Source organism: Megachile rotundata, chromosome 1 (genome assembly GCF_050947335.1).
Source record: "Megachile rotundata isolate GNS110a chromosome 1, iyMegRotu1, whole genome shotgun sequence".
Classification (NCBI taxonomy): domain Eukaryota; kingdom Metazoa; phylum Arthropoda; class Insecta; order Hymenoptera; family Megachilidae; genus Megachile; species Megachile rotundata.
Window position 1 is genome coordinate 7,973,216 of NC_134983.1, and position 22,126 is coordinate 7,995,341.

General features: G+C 32.3%; 1 protein-coding gene across 16 annotated transcripts in view; it reads right to left on the reverse strand.

Moving 5' to 3' along the window:
- Positions 1-22,126, reverse strand: part of tweek (transmembrane protein KIAA1109 homolog tweek) — a 27,519-nt gene continuing 5,393 nt past the window's right edge. For 3 of the 16 annotated variants that reach the window (XM_076537826.1, XM_076537774.1, XM_076537785.1), the window contains exons 9-51: positions 21,500-21,872; positions 20,924-21,424; positions 20,593-20,851; positions 20,158-20,505; positions 20,007-20,083; positions 19,482-19,818; positions 19,235-19,413; positions 18,934-19,159; positions 18,471-18,859; positions 18,247-18,408; positions 18,027-18,152; positions 16,943-17,081; positions 16,026-16,268; positions 15,056-15,312; positions 14,941-14,970; positions 14,511-14,814; positions 14,026-14,424; positions 13,435-13,944; positions 12,818-13,233; positions 12,292-12,733; positions 11,952-12,199; positions 11,210-11,874; positions 10,964-11,124; positions 10,685-10,893; positions 10,255-10,484; positions 9,961-10,179; positions 9,711-9,782; positions 9,495-9,650; positions 9,249-9,428; positions 8,969-9,170; positions 8,398-8,783; positions 7,906-8,315; positions 7,497-7,826; positions 7,110-7,424; positions 6,844-7,036; positions 6,536-6,765; positions 5,983-6,276; positions 5,723-5,911; positions 5,407-5,613; positions 5,137-5,160; positions 4,438-4,568; positions 4,167-4,363; positions 1-4,057 (exon numbers count right to left, since the gene is read on the reverse strand). In XM_076537826.1, the coding sequence (XP_076393941.1) occupies positions 3,838-4,057; positions 4,167-4,363; positions 4,438-4,568; positions 5,137-5,160; positions 5,407-5,613; positions 5,723-5,911; positions 5,983-6,276; positions 6,536-6,765; positions 6,844-7,036; positions 7,110-7,424; positions 7,497-7,826; positions 7,906-8,315; positions 8,398-8,783; positions 8,969-9,170; positions 9,249-9,428; positions 9,495-9,650; positions 9,711-9,782; positions 9,961-10,179; positions 10,255-10,484; positions 10,685-10,893; positions 10,964-11,124; positions 11,210-11,874; positions 11,952-12,199; positions 12,292-12,733; positions 12,818-13,233; positions 13,435-13,944; positions 14,026-14,424; positions 14,511-14,814; positions 14,941-14,970; positions 15,056-15,312; positions 16,026-16,268; positions 16,943-17,081; positions 18,027-18,152; positions 18,247-18,408; positions 18,471-18,859; positions 18,934-19,159; positions 19,235-19,413; positions 19,482-19,818; positions 20,007-20,083; positions 20,158-20,505; positions 20,593-20,851; positions 20,924-21,424; positions 21,500-21,872 (11,185 nt within the window). In that variant the 3' untranslated portion in view covers positions 1-3,837. Of the gene's footprint in view, positions 4,058-4,166; positions 4,364-4,437; positions 4,569-5,136; positions 5,161-5,406; positions 5,614-5,722; positions 5,912-5,982; positions 6,277-6,535; positions 6,766-6,843; positions 7,037-7,109; positions 7,425-7,496; positions 7,827-7,905; positions 8,316-8,397; positions 8,784-8,968; positions 9,171-9,248; positions 9,429-9,494; positions 9,651-9,710; positions 9,783-9,960; positions 10,180-10,254; positions 10,485-10,684; positions 10,894-10,963; positions 11,125-11,209; positions 11,875-11,951; positions 12,200-12,291; positions 12,734-12,817; positions 13,234-13,434; positions 13,945-14,025; positions 14,425-14,510; positions 14,815-14,940; positions 14,971-15,055; positions 15,326-16,025; positions 16,269-16,942; positions 17,082-17,675; positions 17,722-18,026; positions 18,153-18,246; positions 18,409-18,470; positions 18,860-18,933; positions 19,160-19,234; positions 19,414-19,481; positions 19,819-20,006; positions 20,084-20,157; positions 20,506-20,592; positions 20,852-20,923; positions 21,425-21,499; positions 21,873-22,126 lie in introns of all 16 variants that reach the window. The other 13 variants (XM_076537790.1, XM_076537796.1, XM_076537800.1 and 10 more) reach the window with 13 other exon arrangements.

Genomic DNA, 22,126 nt, shown 5'->3' on the forward strand with positions numbered 1-22,126 from the left:
TTCTTTAAATATTTTTATTGACTTGTTCAAGTATAGATAACAAATGTACAAAGAAAATAGAACAACAGTTGACAATTCAGTAAAACTAAGTGGAAACGAACCAAAATCTATGTCGTAAACACTGTAGACAGAGATGCTAACGTTAATGTCTCAGGCACATTAGTGTATTTTTTCTAATTTGGACATGTGCCCCTGTCATTACTAATGAATACATTCTATCTAACAATAAATCGACTAATCGTAGACAAAGATTTTGGAATCCACTGAACGATTAACTGTTGATTCAGTTACTTTGTCGCTTCGACATCGATCACTGATTCCTTCGTTTGAAACGAATGTTCTTATCGTTCTTATACGGAAATAAATAAAAAAAGAAGAAAACATTTATACAAATACACCGTGTGTGTGTTCGCAAGTAATACTAAAGTTTACAATGTAAAATTCGCTATTTTTCTACTGGCTGGATCTACCAAGTCTTTTTTTCGTTTTTGTTAATTTGATAGAACATCACGCGTGAAGAAGTCGTAACAGTGAGCAAATGTACACGCACGTGATACAAGTTCCGGTAAAACTTATTATATATTTTGAATAAATTAACGCGCGGATAACAATCGACTAATTGTAGCTAAAGAGAGTAGCAAAATCTCGTCGAGTTTCTTTAATGCATTACTTTTAAAGGAACACGTGTTTCGTTATTCGGGTATACATGGTGTCTACAAATTTTTGTACAGCTACAGAACGAGTGACAGGACATATTATATGCAAACAAAAATATTGCACTTACAAAATGCAAAACTTCAAATAATCTTACAAATTTTGAATATTATCACAATTTACAGAGAAAATATTGAAAATAAGTTTTCACATTTCTTCAGCTTATACTTCAGCAGTTCAAATGACAGAAATTTGTAAATACCACATACTTTTTTTTTACTAAATTAAATCAATCAGTATTTCAATATGAAACTCTTACTCTAAAACTACTTAAACTTACAGACCGTGTAGTTTTCATTAGTTATAGAGCTACTCAATTTTCGCATCCTATATTATAAACACTTTCAATCATCAATGATAAAATTGCCGGAACTTGCATATAAAGCTATACGTATATCACGATACAAATTCAATGCGTATATAATATATTTATATATGTATATATATGTTTGACATTATAAAATTCAAAGTAATTAATGTTCTATTACAAATAGACGTCATTGTTACAATATTAACGGTTATGAGCGGTGAGAAACCCAAAATTATCACTTACAATGTAAAAGAAACTTCTTCTTTTTGGCTCGTTTTATAACATAATAGAAACACATTGATATACATCTTGTCCATTATCTTTCGTTTAACATTTTTACATCTAGACAAGTTCAATATTAATCGTAATGGCTTCAGCTTAAAAGTTAAGTAATGCTGCAGGAAGACTGAACGAAAGAAATTATAAATTCTTGCGAATATATCGGTGGGTCTAAACAGGGCCGGCCCGACACGGTGTCTGGTTTCATTCAGCACGACCAAAAGAAACATATGTATACGTTTCAAGCTCAAAACGCTTACAAATTTCATAAACATACATACATCACAACATAACATACATTTACTGCGACTTAACTAAAAATTTACAGTTTCTGAGTCAGTATAGAATTAACTTGTCTATATCTTTTATCGATAGAGTCTTGGAAGTGAGCATTTAAAAATAAACACACGGAAGCGATTATATTTGTATTTCAAGGAAATATCTATGTCGGGCCGGCCCTGAATTTAAGTGTGTAATGTTAATATGAGTCTCTCAAAAAAAGAAAAATCGCTTGAACAATGATACATCGATTATTTTTTTCTGTTTGCTTATCTCTGCGTATCCACTACGTTTAATCGAATTTTTTACATCTCCCTTAAAATAGAATATATATGTATACATTGAAATCCGTAATCCTGCAGTAACAACTTATTGCCTAATATGTATCAGAGCTTTGTTAATTTCATCGGTTTGAAAGTGCACGTTGCAATCATAACTTGGCATCATTATGTATATGTATATGTATATATATGTATATTTATAGATTCATGAATTATGCGGAAAGAATCGCGCTATGTATACACAACAATATATTACATTAGATTACAACGATAATTGAAACTTGTATTCTGTCGTGTTAAAACTTAAATTACGGTATCGTAGGGTTCGCGAAAATTATGTTTAAAAATGAGCAAAAATGCCACGGCTGGTATCGATTAACTATACAAACTCCATTTCTTGAGAATTACAATTGTAAAAAGAAAGAAAAAAAGTCGAACTAGAACAAAAAGAAAACGTATTCTTAAGAATGTAAGCGTAATCGCGTGAGCAGTTTGTATATAGAAAGACAATCTTTTTGGAGATAATACACGCTAAGAAAGCTGCAGAGTTTCAAGCAAGAAGTGTCTTCTGCTTCTATTTATACGCATAATTCGATATTCATAACACGTATAATTAACTCGATGATCCTTACCTAGGCATATAATATTTCTTAGAACGCTAACTGTACATAATACATAAATAAACGTAATTTATAAAATCCTAAAGCCGAGAACCTTCTGTTCCGTTTTAGATAATTCGGTAAACTAAACGTCGTGCACGAAATGCGTATTTTAATCTTAGGATGATTACAGTCACGATCGCAAACGTTGTAGTGACGAATACTTAACTACATTGGACTAAGATTCTTCGTGTTCTTTTATATTATGAAAATATTACGAACCGTCGCTATAAACGTTGTTAATATACATATATATATTCTAAGGTTCGTTGATGTGCCCTTGGCGTTCTGTGCAATATCCAACACATTCGATCGGAATATCGATGATTATAAACCTTTGCCTATACCCTATTGTACAATTTCTTGATTATATATGCTGCATCTTATTAACACGCTTCTTACAAATGTTCTGTGAATTTCCCATTCACCCGAAATATCGGTTTGTTATAGAATTCATTGTTTTATACACTGGGGATAATTAATATAGTAATCACTGGGATTAGGGAGTGTACGGATAATCTAATATGTCGGACAAATTTTGAATTAATTAAAATCTTAGATTCGACTTATTCCGAATCCGAAAGATGGAGCTGCGCATTCCTAAACTTTGTTACCTGTATCAATTCAACAAGAGAATAGGGTTGTCAAATAACCTGCTTTTTATTCATTATGCATATATTGACTCTAATCAGTTTATAATCAACCTCGCGTACGGAACTTTAAATTTTCCTAATACTATTCGTACGTGTCCATTTGTATTATATTTTATATGCTACCTACATTCTATATCATTTAACCTTTTCCCATTATTCATATTTGTTATCCGCCATATGACTACTGAAGTGGAAAGTATGGCTGAAAATTTATAAGATATTCATATACACAAAAATTATCTTGAATAAGAAGTCAATCATCAATAATACTCATTAAATATTAAATTATTTATTGCCGATATTTATCGACAATTACTAAAAGACAATTTGCTGCCTAATTATGATTTTAGACTATCTCATATGATAGGAGATAGTATTGATATCTTACATGTACCCAAGCAATTTTATGGGTCTTCCTAAACTTAATCATGTTACCCCAAACAACCATATTCTCTTAGTGAATTAACAATATGTATATTCTTCTTCTAAACTCATATTAAGCAACATTCGTTTTATCTATTACAGAAGAATACTAGAGTAGAATCGTTTATTGTTATCTTTGTTTGGTACTCTGCTAAGAGAACATTAATTATCTTGGACGATTACTGAACGATTTTCAATTTGAACGTTTCTGAATTCTATTTACCCTCGAATCACAATGATTACTTTTCTCGTTTATGCTCTTTCTGTTCCTCGGGAGGCTCTTCACGAACTGCTGAGACCATTCTTAACATGAGAATGGCTAATAATTTGTCTAGAGGATCCATGAAACCTCGTTGAATCCATTTTGGTATCGTTGTACGAGCATGCGAGAAACCTAACTTTTGCAAAATATAATCTATACCGTAAGGTTCGATACTTTTTCCAGCCCATGAAAGTAACCTGTAATATGTAAAATATAAATTGTATGAGACTTTCCTCTTGTTGCAAAATCTTCAATTGCAATCTAGTTTAATATAAAAAATAATTATAACGTTATATATCGATTTACCTTACGGTTGGCTCTAAATGCCATGTTTTACATCTGTATGATCGCCAATCTTTTATAAACATTTCTGCTGGATCGAATTGTTTGCGTTTCTTTTCCTCTTCAGCGGAGATCGTTGCTGAAGTGGAGGTACTGCTAGTTGTCGCAGTTCCGGTTTTCTTTTCATGTGGATCGGGGCTGTGTGCTCGTGTACCGATATGCTATATATTGAACAGAAATAATTATAACTTCTTATAATATCCTGTTCTATCGAATACGTGTAAAGTACACTCACCACTTTCTCTTTTTCTTTTACGTACGAAGTGATTAGATCATGCAGGAAGAAAAAGGCTTCGGCGTCTACCGTGACAAAGATATGGTCTTCAAACTCTGTTATGAAACTACATTCGACTAATGGTTTTTCACCTGTCGAGAAATCAATTATTGTTAAATATATATTCTATGTAACATTTTGTTCGATACTAGCCGTAACATTGCACTTGCATATACAAATTAACACGTTTATACAAAACACAAGCTTTTATTGTTTAGTAGAATAAGGGATTAGAGACGTATTCATATTGCAATATCATCTACTTTATCTAATAAATTCTCTTTCATTAATTTGTTGTAATTTAGGTATAATTAAGCTATTCATGATATAAAGCATTTACAGTTTTTGTCTATTTCTTTTATACAAGTGATCATGGTATGATTATTTTCTGGTGCAAAACATGCGTAATAAACATATCTACGCAAATTATGTACTAGTTTATCATCAAAGCTCAAGTGGAATTTTTCGCATTTACTGAGCATTCCACATGCAGAACAATTTTTGTATACATTTGTGTTAGAGAACAAACTTACACTATGTATGTAAATTTTAAAGCATTAAAAAATCTTGAATATTCTAGAAACAAAGTAATTTTATTCAATGCAAGCTAAATACTTCTTACCAAATTTTAAACAAATTGATTTTTCACGCTGTACTTACTATAGAAAATATGTTTAGGAGCGCCTAAAAATATATGAAGAAAATACATAGTTGCAATACACGAGTCAAAGAGAAACAGTTTGTACTTAATAAAACTGTAATTTTTATGTTCATGTGTAAATTGTATGTGTCGGAAAAAGTGAAGTAACATTTGCATTCCAATTATAATTGTCAACTGTATATCACAAAGTTTGTATAATTTTTAAACATATGGTCACTTCTGTACATATATTTCAAACTTAAACAGTCAGAGAAAGAAGTACAACTTACCAATAACGTCCGGAGTTTTGGCGGTTTGTAGGTGTTCAGTCTTCAGATGTAACTGCAGTGACGGTAAAGCAAATATAACTTCTCTTGCATGAGAATGTTCTTGTAATTTTCCAGAAGTGGTTGACGTGCTTCTTCCTCGAGTCATGTTACCAGTATCAGACGTAGTTTCAATTCGTTCTCTTTCCACACATGGAAATCGATCTACAGCTACAAATTTTAAAAGCAATAACTATAACAATGCGTATTCGTTTAGTTGTTAAGCAATTTATGAGTTGTCTCAAATTTCTAAATTTTATTATATTCATATACAACATACCATCAATTTCACTGCTAGCAAATGCATAATGGAACCATTCTTGCAGTGATTTAAATTGTGGCGGAAATACTACGTTACGACTTAATTTGCAAACGGTAGCCATAGAATTATGTCTTGCATGTTGCTCTTGCTGCTGACCTAAACTAATGGTCAACGTTTGCACGACATGAACGTCGCATGTATTTGGCGCTGCAAGAAATATTAAATCACAAAATCTGTTGAAATTAAAATCTTATATAATTTATATAAAATATCCTTACATTCGACGCTTGGGATCTCTTGTGCTTCAGTTGCAAAACTGATACATGGTTCCTTCAATGAAAACAATGCCCAACTTTTACTCTTGAAGTTAATTCCATGGAAGCATGCCAAACTAATGTTACAGCCGTGAAGTTCCATTGTACCACCAAGTACAGTTCCCGTTGATGGTAGAGAAAACCTTAGACTACCTAATTGTAATCCTGCCACTTGAGCTAACACTCCCTGCCAATGTCTGTGATGACGAGCATCGGACATCATAGTCTGATTTAGATTCCACGGCCCTATGACATTCACTTTTGATTTTCATTTTATACTTTATTGTATGCAAACATATTTTATAGCTAACAAGAAGAAGTCGCAATTGTAGAATTGTAAATTTTAATTCAACTTTTTCTGATAAATCTAGAGCAAAATATACAAATCCATATTCGGACTACAGGCATTGTTTGCAAAAATATTTAACGTTTAATTTTCTTGTTGAGATATACTTCATTTCTCAATGATTTTACATTCTCAGTTTGACCTCTCTTTGTTACCAGCAATAAATTTTACCTTCTGTAGTAGGTTTCTTTTTCTGTTGTCTTTTTTTGAAACTGCTATTGGTAACCCTCTGATGCCTTGGTTGCAAAGAACTAAACACTCGTTTACTACTCTTAAACTGTTGACTAAAGAATTCATCCAATTTATAATACATTTTCAATAAATCTGCAGTTGTTGATTCACTGATCATAAGCTGCAATTGATCCCATCCTAAATCGCCGTGCATGAAAATTACTGCAGGCCTAGAATAACGTTTAAAAGAATGGTTAACAATCTATTTAACCTAAACCTAGAAAGTAAAAACCAAATATAAAATCAACCTTCTTGTTGGCATAAAAGCATCTCCACTACTGTTTCGATTAATTTTCCATTCGTCTCTTAACGTAACATCTAATGAAGACACTCTAGACATTAACACACTCGCCCCCATATAATCTAATCGCAATTCCAATGCAAACAGTTTTAAACCAACTGTGTGATCAGGTTCTATTCCAGGTTCTTCTCGAATATGTACTGCAAAAATGTTCAATGTAAAATAATTCAAAGAATTCATTTTTAAAAACTAGTTTTGATATAAATAACTTACTGTACGTATCAATTTTGCTCAATTCTATGGTACCACCAACAATACCACCTTTTGCATCTAAACTGGAACCACCTAATCCAACTCCTATATACAAATTTTTATGCCCACTACTTCCTATAGATAGTCTTCCATCGGATCGGAAATCTTTTGTCATCCATGTGACGTTGCCCATCACGTTACCCATATTCATATGAACATTTAAACGAGTGAAATTTATTGCAAACAACACCAATGTCTCCCAAGCAGCTTCCCTTAATTTCATTTCTGAAGATGACGTTTGTTTGTCTGAAGTGAAACTCCATCCCCTTCCGATATCTAATATCAACACAAATAAAATGTTACAAATTGTATTTTTAAAACTGTTATAATGTTCATTTTTTTTAATACCTTTCAATCGTGCGTGCGTGGGCATATCACTTTCTAGACTCAATCTTAATTTATCCCTATTCAATGTTGGGCTTCGTTCTGGAGCACTTTTTGACAGGCCATCAGTGCCGTGTCGATCGTAATGTTTTAATAAAGAGCTACCCATGACTGCTTCTTCCTGATTTAAAGAAGGACTGCCATCACCTTCAGAATATGCGGTACCTGAACTCAGATCTCCCAAAAATAAACGACGTACTATACTACGTCTGTACCATGCTTTGGGAAAAGCCAAAATCTCGCTTAATCTTCTCATATCATATTTAAACGAGGCAGATCCAATATCAACGATAGCTAAAAGCATTATTCAAGAACAATTATTTTTCAAAGTAGGAAAATATTATGTTTTCAATGTATCGTAAATTATACTTACTTGAAAACCGTATGACTGCGCGGCTAGTATCCGATATCTTCTTTGATTGTTCACTTTGAAAATTCAATTTTCGACTTCTTGACATGTGAAATTTTACGAATTCAACGTTAATGCTTAAAGAATCTTTTCTCTCGCTATCAGATAAAGGTGACCATTGCGCTTCTTTTAAGCCTGTTTTCTTGCCACCACCATAAGGATGAAAAATGTAAACGGAGAAATCAGCTAAACATCCAGTAACAGACAATCCGCCAATTGCTGAACCCGCTTCTTTCCCAGTAGACTGTGTACTTGGAGATTTGTACTCTCGAAATTCAACGAGCTCTTCTTCTGCTCGCTTGGACGAAAATACTATGTCGAGGGACGGCAATTGAAGCATACATTCTACACGAGAAACTGGTAAACACGAAAATCTACAAAAGTAATTAATAATTGTAATAAAAATCAATAGTTGTACAAATATGTCAATATAATTAATAAATATTTAAATATTACCTAAACGTCGAAGGTTGCATATGAAAATACACTATTACATCAACGGGGAAACTCGCGTAAACGTAATTGCTACTTGCTGCGGTGGCAGCCCATGATGTACTTTCCGTATTCTCTAATGGATACGTTTGTGCATTACTATGAAAAGTACTGTGGAAATGGGTTTTGCTTGGTATTGGTTCTAATGTTTGTTCCAGAAATTCAAGAATATGTGGACTTATTATGGTTTCTTCCGGTATACTTTGAAGTGTCATCCAGGCAAATAAGCTGGCTTTTTTAGTACTTGCTTTCTTAAGCATGCTTACTGATGAAGGATTAAGCATAGTATTGTCCGACGATATCCGTGGAGATACCGATTCTTCAGGTAGCGTTTTAGATTCATAATGTAACTACAAATATTCAATATTATTACAATATCATATTGTTTGTATATATCTATATATATATATGTGTGTGTAATATACAAGGCGAGTCACGTCAAATATCTTTGTAGTATTTAAAACTATATTAAATGTTTTAGGATTAATTATTTCAATAAGGCACACTCAATTATCATGTATAAAAGTAAACATACCTTTACATCTAAACCAGGAATATGAAAAATTGTCAAATCCACCAAAGGTACATTTGTATGTTGCAAATATCGTAATCGAGATGTACTTGTAGTGGATGATTTTTCTTTACTACTTAAATGCTTTCTACTACTACTAGGGCTGCTTGGTTGAAATTCAAATGTACCTCCTGAACACGATCGTTCCTTTTTCATTCTGCTCATACTATAAAAACGTAACGTTATTATTAATCACCCGAAATATACGCAACAACAAAATTACATGTATAATATAAAGATTTACATTTTAATTTCATCTTCTTTTCCTGGATCCTTCGTATGAAGCACGCATTTGCCACTATTGATTAGAACTTTAACGTCCAGCTCAAAATCTATATTAGGCTCTTGAGCTTTCTGTGGTGTTATATATGGCGATGAGGTCGATGAAGATTGTTCTTTTCCAAATGAATCAAGTAACGGTGCACTGCAAAGAATTATTTTGAGCGAATAAAATTCAATAATACATGTCACGTTTTATTATTATACGTACTTTCCTTCCATACTATCATAACTTGAGGTGCAACTGACATCTCTATTTTTCTTTCTTAGTTCAACTCGTTCTCCTTCTATTTCAATAGTTTCTGGCCATTCCAATTCTCCTTCTGGTAAACTTAATTCGGAGCCAGCACTTGGTAATGATGATTGCCTATGTGATGAAATAATGTATTAAAATATAGTGAAAGAAATATTAAATTTACAAACATACCTTCCTATTGTGTGTGTATCACTGAATGTAACTCGTGGACCACCAAGTCCTCTGACACGCAGGGAAGCCGACCTACAAATCCGCACTTATTTTAAAATTAAGACCTTAGAAGTTCAAAATACGTAAAAAATTACAGTCTTTTCATATACATTTAATTGATAATATAAACCATAATCCAAGCACTGTAATAAGTTGAAGTTAAATAAAAAGGAAAAAAAAGTTTTATTACTAAAGTAGAAATATATCATACCGACTAGGACCACTTCTAGGACTACTTTCATAGCTAGCAGAATTCGCTGAGTTAATTTCCATATTTATGTCCTCCGGACTTTCAAGTTGATTTTCAAGTGTCGGTGATGGTACAATAAACGAACGTGATCGATAAGTATTCGGTTTACCACCAAGTCCTAATTTACCTTTTATTCCAGACGCTTTAACAGACTGTCTTCTCAACTTTTGAATCATATCTCTGTATAATTTAGAGCATTAGCAATCATATTTTAATCTACAGCAACTGATCTAAGTTTATCTTATAGAAACATACCTTCTAAAATCTTTGAACACCATAGCTTCTAATTCATGCAAACGTTTCATTTCCTGTTCTATAGTTCCATGAGAAGCGCCCAAAGATCGTAGATCATTTATAATTTTTGCTTGCTCATTCATTTCTTTCTCAATTAGTTTCGATCTCTTCTTCGCGTCGATTGTAGGGTCAAAAACGAATGCAGGTAAATTATCTGTCCAGTTTTTAGATTTCTTCATTAATATACTCTCCTGTAAATATTAAAATTCCAGTTAGCAAATAATAATCACGTCATTATGAAGTTTTTAAGTGAAACAAAAATGTGGAAACCGAAAAGTAGAGGAACCTTCTTTCAACCTTTTAAGATAATTATAGAAAATTTATACCCACATCATCCAATCAAAGGACCAAAAGAGTACTATAGGATAAAATAAATATAATTAAACCATACTTTTTTCTTAACCTGGCTAGTACTATTATCTGGCTGATCTCCATCATCGCTATCATATTCCGTATGTTCATGAATATCATCTTCTTCAGAACCGGTTAACATCGTTAACGTATGCCCAAGTGCTGACAATTGTTGTCCTACATTCACATCTAAATGAATATCAACACCTTCCATCTGCCACTGTACATTTAAAATCCACTTAGCATTATCTGTAAACAATTAGTATACATGATGTGTTCATTGTAAGGAAGTATTAAAGTGGTATTGTATTCCTATTACCAGATTTGTCTGGTTTTTGTGCAATTGTTCTACTGCATACTTCATAGGTGCCTTCAGATACCATACATAAATTCATGATACTGCTATCAGTTGCATCAGGTTTCCAATCATCCAAAGAAGTCTCAAAATCATCAGCAAATCTTAAGCACAAACCCATAAATCTGTGTAATAAAATTAAGACATCATTATTTCATGTGTAAAAGTTAATCATGATGATACAGAACGATTTTAATAATAATTTCATACCTTCCTTTGCTAACTAAACTACCACTGCTGCATGCTGATATACTTGTGTTTTCTAATGTCACGACTACAGCACCTCTCGATTCGCCATCATACAGTCCTCTGTTCATACCCCACGTAGGTGGTAAAGGATTAAGCGGTACACAAATACCCATATCATCCACGGTTAGTTGTAAAAATAATGTCCCTAAATGGGGAGCACTTAGTTGACTCGTTATCTGGCCAAACGTTAAAACCTCTTTATTTAAATTAGCTCTTTTTTCGTTCCAATATTCATATGCATTTTTATAATTTAACCAAACAAGTATAGCCTTATCAATAGCCACCGGTTGAACGTATATTAATGGACGCTTCAACGTTATTAAAACTACTTCTTTATCTTCATCTTCTGCCATCTCTTCTTGAAAGGCATTCCGTAATCCTACTCTAGTATTGAAAAATGCGAATTGTTGAAATTCCGGGTCGGCTTCTTCAAATAACACATTTTTCAGCAATTGACCGAGACTTAAATTAATGTCAACTTGAGCTTTCCCAAATAATTTCATATATGGATTTGGTTGAGTAGCACCAGAAACATTTTGTACTCTATTAGATAACTGAAGTTCGACAGCTCCAGTTTCCAACCGTACTGCCGAATTTGTTGGAGTTGTTGCGGTTAATTGTATTCTCTGTACATAATAGAAAATAAAAAATATTAAAAACATTAGTACACGAAATACTGTAGTATTAAATGAAAATATCATACTTTGATACGAATGATTAATGTAAATAATATCCTTTTAACGACTGTATTATTTGGCTCTTCATCTTCTAACCACAGAGGAACCGGTTTCTCTCCGCCATAAACTTTTTGTACAACTTCGTTTACTTCTTTCATGAACACTTTTTGTACGAACACTAAATGATTAAGAAGATCTGTAGTCAAAGAATGTTCAAAAACACCGATATCAGCTGTAGCACTGAGGTAGCTGCCTTGTCTTAAAACAACACCGTCTGTAAATTATAAGAAACTTATCGAATATACTTGTATTCTAAACCATAACATCTCTGACGTTATAATATGAAAAAATAGCTACTTTACTAACCAGCTAATTTACTATCATTCATATTACTGTTACCATCTTGAATGTACTCCGCGGATACATGTACCTTGGGAAGTCCAATACTAGCTTCAGATGGTAAATTTGCTTCGGTTACTTGAAGTTTCGTTGTAAAACTCAAGGTGTGATGAGGTAAATCTATTGTGAATTTAGCTTTACTCCCAGTTATACCAGAACTAGTCACTTGATCCATTTTATATTGTGCTTGCAAAGATGGTAATAGAGCTGCGGTTATACTTAAACTTTGAAGAATTATGTGGAACTGCATTATAATTGGCTCTAGCAAGCTAGATACGACTTGTGGCTTTTCTAAATCAACAGATGGGGCAGGGGCATAATGATGTGGACTACTAGGTACACCTGTATCCACTTCATCTGGTTGTTGGCCCCTGGACATTCTCGATGATGTTCTTGTTACCCTTAATTCCTGAAGTTTTCCGATTATCAAAATAAATGTAATTATCATAAGTAAACACATAAAAATGATATATCAGAGAGTAAATATATTTACTTGCAAAGTTGAAGATAATTGTTTGCTGCCTCTAGTCATCATACCGTGTAAAGCTACCGGATGTTGGGGAATGTCAATATTGACTGCACCAACAGTCAATAATCCACTATTTTTATCTTTCTGACGTCTACTAATGCTAGAATACAGTGCTTGTGATTTCCCCACAGTTACTTTGACAACTGTTTGCTGACTCGGTGCTACACCTTCTAATAAAACGATCATAGTCCTGCCTATTTGCCCGGTTAAGCTACATTCTAAGCTTGCGGGCCTTGACTTTTTGCGACATGTTAAACTCGCATGAAGACTTGTTATTTCTGCCTCAAGTTTTAATCCGCTAAGTGTAGCCAATAATCTGGTTCGATGTATCCGGGCAACTCCAAATATAACTAGTCTTGTTCGTTCTCCCGTTACTATGCCTATAAAACGTTGTTTTAAAAAAATAATAAATTAGAAAAGATCCACCTTTAATTTTATTCGGATTATTTCAAAGTTGTATAATCAAATTGCATTCATATGTTAAACAATTATAATAGAAATAAAAAGAAAATGTTATACACAAACAGGTAAATTTCCACAGTTTATAAATTTATAAGTTTGAAAATTGAATTAATACTAACTCAATTCTCGTGGTAGTGGTACTGGTGTTGAGCTGTTTTCAGCATTCAATCCTTTCTCGATATCTACATCTTTTGTTTCATTTAATAATTCGTATTTTCGTCCACTTTTATAATGTTCCGATGCATCGGCTGGTATAGAGAAACGATGTGTAATAGTTTTAGTTTCCGGTCGTGTAGCATACAAATCCAGTAAGTAATAGATGGTTTTCCAACATCGTGGTGTAAGATGCGCTGTATCTTTACATTTATCAGGAAGTACACAAAATTTGTCTAATCCTGATCCACTAGGACTCGCTCCAAAATTGGGGGTAATTACGCCTTCGCTTAAATTGATATATCCTTTCACACTTTTTCCGGTACTACGTAATTTTTGAGCAAAACTTTGCGGGCGAGATCGAATACTCGCGCCGGGTGATATAACTTTTGATAAATTAGGCTCAAAATTATTACGAAGCAATGGAACATCTATCTTTTTACCCTCCAATAAAAGTTGTTCTTGTAGATCAGATGCTATTCATGAAATAAAAATGTATTAAGTTAAGGTCAATACATGCTTAATTCATGTAAGTCAATTAAAATATTTATATTTACTTGAAGATGAGCCATTTTTTGCTATTGTATCATTAACAATTAAAGTATTGTTTCGTTTGCTCTCCGGTTGTTGTTCTTTCAGTTCCATTTGTGTTTCTTTGACATTTTGATACATGTTACTAATTTGATGTAATAATCTGAGAAGAGGCATGTTTACTTGTTGGCTAATGTATCGTATATTTAAACTAAAATTCACAACTGTACTTGTATGTTTCTTCAATTGGCCCCTAGATATGTACAAAACAGTCTGTTTTTGAATCATATCATCTACTGTCATATCAGCCATTTTCTTAACATCTATGTCAATACCAATCTTTTCACATAAAAATGCCGGAGTTTCTGGTGGTATATTCAAATGAAATTTGGAACTATTTCCTTTCTTCATTTGGTATTTGCTACCTAATAGTTTTATTAAAATTTATATTGCATTACTATTTCAAATAATAATTCAAATTGATTGTTTAGACAGATGTTTCTTAACATACCCTTCTTTTTATCTGTTACTTTTCCGAATTCACTAACAACTATATCGATACGCATAGTTTCCATATTTCCTACTAAAGATAAATTTGATCCTAATGAGTCCAAAGAAGATACATTATTCACATTTCCTGAACCAATGGCAGATAACATTTGTTGTGGCATAACCGATAAGGAAGACAAAAGTGGTTCAAAGATTAAATGTGCATCCAAAAGTCTAAGTGAATCTTTCATTGGATAAAGAAGGGTACCACTGTGAACATCAGAGTCTTCTGTATCATCTGTCGTCATTGTATTAATTTTTGAATCCTAAAAACATATATTTTTATTATATTTAAGAATATACAAAAAACACCAAACATGTTTTGATCAACACTGTGGTAAATTGTATTTATGCAAGGTAGCCTATGCAATTCTAAAATGAATTTAAAATACCTTCAAAGACTTTTGCTCTGCGCGAAAGACCTGAGATGAAAGCAACAATAAAAGTGGATACTATGTAGCAAATATTTCCCATCAATTATCATTTGAAACATAAAATATTGCTTACCCAATTTCCTTTTAAATTGCTTTTATCATTGTCTTTTATAAACTCTTGCTGCTTGGCCATCCAACTGTACAAATCTTCTCCTGTACTTAAAGGTTTATTAGAATGATGACTTGTTGGAGATGTAACTTGATCCAAACTTCCAGTACTATGCTGACTACCATGACCACCTCCAGAATAAATACTTGGATTGGATCCAAGTTGATGAGAATGTGAAACGTGGATCTGAGGTGTTTTCTCTTCTCGTAATGTACCGTAACCTAATGTAAAGTACTATTTGTACATATATGAATTTCATTAAAAAATTGTTATCCAAAAAATTAAAGCACAAAATGTTGTGAGGTAAGTATAGTTATGGACTTGGACAAAAATAATTATAAATACAAGACAAACATCTAATAAGCAGTTTAGTGAAGTAATAAGCAATAGGTATAAAAAAGAAGGAATCTAATGTTTTAAAAAACGTATTATGCTATACAGTGCAGTTTCGCTATATGGCTCTGATTTATATGACCAGTAAAGCTAATATCCCTCATATGGAGTTTCACATACACTAATGATGCTCTTTTATCACCAGAGCACATAGAAAAATTTAAATATTCAAATTTTCGAAATTTCAAATCTACAAAGTTTTAAAATCTAATTATGTATTACATGGAGAAGGAGCTTTTGTTTATATGGCCCGTTCTACAATTTCTTCTGCTCTCTATGGCCTCACCCAGGGCCATATAGAGAGACTCCCTTGTAATTCAAGTGCGTAGCAATACAAACTTCAGACAAAATTAATATTAGATAAATCAGTATGGTGAAAACAGTCTGTACATTGGAAATTCAATATTTTCTATTCTTTTGTTTGCTCCTTTGTTCTTCTATCCTTGTGTCATTGATTGAGTCAAAAGATCTTAAATTTATCATATACCAATATATAAACTGCTACCATATGTTCTATGGAGTTTGATTAGCTCGCACTTACTTATGTTATTTGGTTCCCGAGCTTGATTAAATAACCCACCACTTGCAAGCAATGGAAAAACAATACTTGCTCGTGTACTAGCAGGCACTTGTGTAGGTTGTAATGATTTTCCTTTCTTTAGATGAGCTACTGGTGGAGAGGGAGAGGTTAATGAATCCGGGCCTGGAACCGGTGTTGCAATAGGGGTTGTATCTTTTCCTCGAGGAGAACTTACAGGAACCGTCAAACCATCACCACAAATACCTGGTTATTTCATATCAAGCCATGTGTTTGGTTCAGTAAGCACAAAATGAGATTAACTAAGCATATTTAGGAAAAGCGTGCTACAATTTTAATAGCAGGGACATTATTTAACCAAATATATTTATTACTTCTGTTAATGTAGATCAAACTCTACAGATGTAATCAAAACTTAAACAGAATAAGAGACATGAAGAGTCAACTTCTATAATTCTTCTAAAAATTTCCGAAAATCCTAAAGAGATTTTTCATGTATATAGTTTTTAATAGTAAATATAATCAAAGAAGTAATAATTTATATAGCTATTTGCAAATTTCAGTATTATCCATAACTCAAAGGTAATTCAAAAATACTGATCAAAGTAGATAGAAATTTTATAAATATAGTATGCATAATATAAAAATTTTAAATAAAATATCAATGCTAATATTTAAACACTATAATCATTGGCAGAGACACTTATTGTAATTCTTCAATGTAAAAGTGCAAATTAGACGTTAAGCAATTACTGAAATTACAGTTTAAAGCAAATGCTGAACAAGCTGCAGGTGTATTAAAAGGATGTTTCATAAAACATCAGATAAATTAACAAAATTATGACAGTGGTACAGGAATACAGTATGCTATATACTTGGTTTCATAGATTAATACTTTAAATCAGTTTAATTTATAATACCTGTACTTTTATCTTGTCCACTCTTGATATGTGTATGCTTATGCATATGATCAGTGTGAATTAACATAGCACATTCATCTGTGACTTCCTGTTCATCTACTTCACCCGCACTACCCTCACCGTCTGTCAGCAAATTTTCCTGTACAGGAATCAGTCAAATCCAAAAATTTTTATCCAACATTTTGGACAATAAAAATGATAATAATTTATTAATTCAATGTATACACTAAAGTTTTAAGTAGAAATATTTTAATGTTAGTACTGTATGATAAAGTAGATCTTAAAAATGAAAAAAGAACAATATAAAATAATTTAAAAGAGTTTTAAGTTTAGAAGTTTTGAATTTCACAGGAAGTCCTAAAATTTGAACATGTACTACTTGTGATATTTTTAGCTCTGTATTCAATTTTTTGTCTTTATCAAATGTACTTTATAAATGCAATTATAAAATATGATTAAATTATAAATTATAAATTTGTTAAATATGAGGTAAAATAAGCTATATTTTATTGCAAGATTGCGTACATAACATAAATGTGCAAGTTTTCGTTTAAAAAACGTATAGTGTATGGAAGCACCAGCGTATTGTTTGTTAGAATAGAGTTAATAGAGTTTTAGTTATAAAATAAAGCTTGTGTAATTATTAATGTGAAAATTAATTCAAACTTTTACGTGATGAAAATTTACAAGGTCTTTTGTTAGAACTACTTCTGTGAAATATTAAAATTCTTACTGAATTTTATACTGTTATCATCCTCCTGTACATCCTTGCTTATTTGCTGAAAAAAAAATTACCTACCAAATTATGCTCACCATAAAAATATACATGAACTTCTGAATGAAATAAAAAACTTCTCTTGAATAAAAATTATGTAACTATAATAATGTTATATGAGAAATAAAAAAATAATAGTTTTAAATTACAGATATTAAGTATTAAAAAGATAAGTATTGTTAATAAATACTTGAAGAAAATTAATAAGAAATATGAAAAAATAAAACTATGTATAAATCCATTTCCAATACTTATGATTTCACTTTGAATGTCGAATATCGAATACAAAAAAATGATATGTATTCATACCTCATCAGGGTCTGAAACAGCAAATGTGACATTCAATGGTTTAACGTGTTTAGTTTTGTAATTGTGTTCCAACAGCAGTGGAGTATAAAGAACATTCTTCCATTGCCTACTCAGCACTATAACACCCTAATAATAAGATAATAAAAGCATGTAAATATTAATATAATTTCAAGACTTAAAATCTGTATTTAGAATGTTTAATATTTATAACACAATTTACCTGACGAAGTGTCGATAACAAAGGTAAATCCGATTCTTTTAAATTAGCTTCAATAATTTTTAAATCGTTTAATAGAACATAATTTTGTAAAATCGTACACAATTGACAGGATGGATCTTCTTGTAATGTTTTCGCTAATGGAGTTAATCGTCCGTAACGACTCTATGGAGCACATAATAATAATAAATTTTTTCAAATTAATGAATATGAGTCAATATAAGTACCTTAGCTGGCATATGAATTGCTTGCACATCTAATGCTTCTGCCATAAGACAAGCAACAATAGCGGTTGATCTTCGATACATAGTTCTAAACATGTGTACAATTCGAATTGCAAATTTATTACTAGGATTCATCCAAGCATTTATAGCAGGCGATGCTGTACTTAGTAAATTCCAGTCTAATCGAGTATAATCAATTTTCCTTGTTATTGGAGTACGCGGCGGGGCCGCAAAATTGAACCACACTGTTTTCAATTCTATGACACAAGATACAGTATTTCCATTTTCTGCTTTCGAAGCAAGACTAGCGCACGTCGCACTTGTATTTATTTGTGCTCCATTACGTAAATTAGTTGATGCTGTTTCTGGTTCAGCTGCAGGTGCAGTAGAAGCTGCAATATAATGAAATAGCTATAACACTTATTAATAATTATTTACTTTTGAATATACATATAATAATATGTACTAGCTGCATTGTCTAGTTCCTCTTGACTTTTTACACTATCTGTATAAAATATTTCAGCATCGACTTTTTTATCGTCGCTTCCATTTTCTCCTTTTTCAAATTGAGATCTTTTTACTACCTTCAGTTTGATACCTTCCAAACCACATTCAAACATTATGAAACCTAGTCTATCTTCCCCACTTCCTAAAGTAAATTCCTCTGTTGCTTGTGGGGGACCAGATTGTTTCTACAATAAATATAATTCCAGTAATTTCAAAATAAGTAATAGTATGATATAGATTAAGCAGGATAAGGAACATACACTTTTCTCTTTGTCGTCTATAAACTGATGTAAATAATAATCAACGCATTTCAATGGAGAAGTTATCCTTGTACACGTAAATAATACTCTTGAATAATGAGTAGGAATTGCTGTTATAACAGCATCTTTTAATATTGACGATTCATTTCTAAGTCTTCGTAATTGTGAATGAGCTTTCCCTATGATAAGTTAACTCATTTAATAATTTTGCAATTATACCATGATGTATAACATAAATACAATATACCTATATTTAATGTGACCACAATTTCTTCTTGTTGTTTCTCCGAGGTCTCTATGTATACTGTTTCTCCACTTCCAATATCTGCGACTACAGCAGCTGTTTGATGTCCTGGTAAAAATGCCTTACTGATTTTGTTTACTTTTTTCTGATTTGGTAATACAGCTGGTTTATGAAACGTTTGAACTACTTCTCGAGCTTGCTTCCCGATGTAAAACCTTGCTATTGCATCATCGAAACAAATTGCGAATAGCGATACACATGTTAAATCACGAATATTTTCGAGAGCAGAAAAGGATATAATTTCTTCGACCACCGAAGCTTGCAATAAAGTTATGTTCATCTATAAATAAAATATAATAACAATTGCGTAAAGAATATCATCTACGATAGAGTCTCGAAACATGGCTTTAAAAGAAACTGTGAGACTGCACAAATTATGGAATTCGCTCAAATTGTAATACGAAAGAAAGCCATGTAGTGAAACTGCGCTGTGCGTCAAGAAATAATGTATTATAAATTACTAACTACCTTTGGTAAAATAATACTGCCTTGTACTTGTGTCATAATACTTTCTTCGTATACATTTGTTTGTAGAGCAATTTTACCTATTGTTAAAGATATGTGTTAGTAGGTATGCATCTGTATTAAAAACAAAAAATTGAATTGTATTCAAACTAACGTTTATCGTCACCTTGACCATTCTTAATATTTCTTTCAGCAGTGGATCGTTTTGAACTTGTTTGCACTTGACTCCAATATGATAAGCTTTGATCCTGCTTTAAGATATTAGCATCTTCAACTTTTCCAATACACTCATGATGCAAATGATTCAAAATGGTTAATGGATGTAAGGTAGCTAATGTTGGTATGATAGCATCAATGAAACGTTGTAAAGATTCAAGCACCATAGGACTTAACATGATATCTACATCGCCCTTGAATTTGACAATAACTGTTGTACGTGAACCACTTTCATGTTGCACAGTTAATAACTCTTCTTCATTGTGGGTAGTATGGTGTATTTCGCCTAAGTATAATAAAAGAACTTCCACTGAATGCAAACGTTATACCCCACAATATGTAACGATATGAAGAAAATTGTTACATATATTACCTTCCATTTGATTTAAAGTTGTGCTGTCCCAAAGATATGGATGCGTTGGAGTTTTATTGGATGAACTAGCTACGGGAGAACCATCGGACCTTGTGATCATTTTTAACGACGTAAATCCCTCTGTAACTGTCTCAAATTTTGGTACGTATCTTGCACCAACATAAACCAGTCTGCCTTCCTCTGTACGCTGAAAAAGTGGCGTCGTAAATGCACCACTTCCTGCTGAGATGGACGATTGACTCCAATTTGAACAACGCATCTAAAATCAAGTATGCAGTATACATATTAACTAAAAAATATAAAATTACAGTACACATGTATTTTATATTACCTGCGTTAAGTGACTGACATAGCTCGACATCAAAAGTGGTGAGTCAACGATCGGTTTATTTACTTGCATATGTAGATTTACAAGTGTAACATCTTCTTGTGAAGACACAGCAGATATGAAACTTGTAGAGGAAACAGAATGACTATCGGATGAGTCTCGCATACCGCCATTTTCATTTGAGTCAACGTCATTTTGAAAACTAGTATTTCGATTTACTCTAGGACTTCTTTTAGTACTTATCATTTGCGGTTTCGCTCTTTCTAAAGTGTGTGCTTTCTCAGATACGGATACATTCGCGTTTGTTGAGCTTTCTACGATAGATAAGTCCGATGAAAATTTCTTTTTCATGCTATCATTCCGATTTAATACTGAACCAGATCCAACGATAGATTGTCGTAAGCTCGACGTACGACTTCCACTTAATCCGTGACTTGTATCTTCGTCGGCAGAATAAAAAGCTTCGGAATGATTTTCTGAAGACATAGATATTGTCCGTTGTACCTGTAGGCATAAAATTAATTAATCACAAGAAAACAGAACTTCTGTATAACACTATGACAAAAAATTTAATTGTACCTCTTGCTTTAATTTCTCTTCAGATTCTGATTTTATGTATAATGAATGATGAGAGTCAGAAATGTTGATACCATCAGCAGTTTTCGTGCTCGATTGCATTGACTCAGAAAAATTCATTTCCGTAGATACTATTGGTAATGACTGTGGACTATTTGATTCAAATGGTTCCACATCGGATGCATTGAAATAATCAACTGCTAGTTTGGAATCAGATACACTACTTTTTGGAGCAGTTTCAATTTCAGGAACACTCAAAATGGATTTACTTCGTTCTGTATGTAATTTCGAATCTGAATCCAACTTTTGCGGTAACTGTGCAACGGGACTTGCGTCGACTAGTCGAGAATAGGGTACATCTTTTACATTATTACCACTGCAATAAAAAGTAAAATAATAAAATCCTCTAATACAAGAAATGTAACATTTTAATATTTACTTATTTTGTAAAAGTTATATATTTGATATTTATTTTTATTTTTAGTAATATCATGGTGTCTTAGTATATGATAGCGTAGCACATAAGAAATAAATGTTTGAAAATGTATGAAAGAGGCGAAAAGCTTGCAAAAAGCGAAAATTATTGTGGAGACAGAACCCACTGAAACTTAAGATAAATCAAAAAAGTAT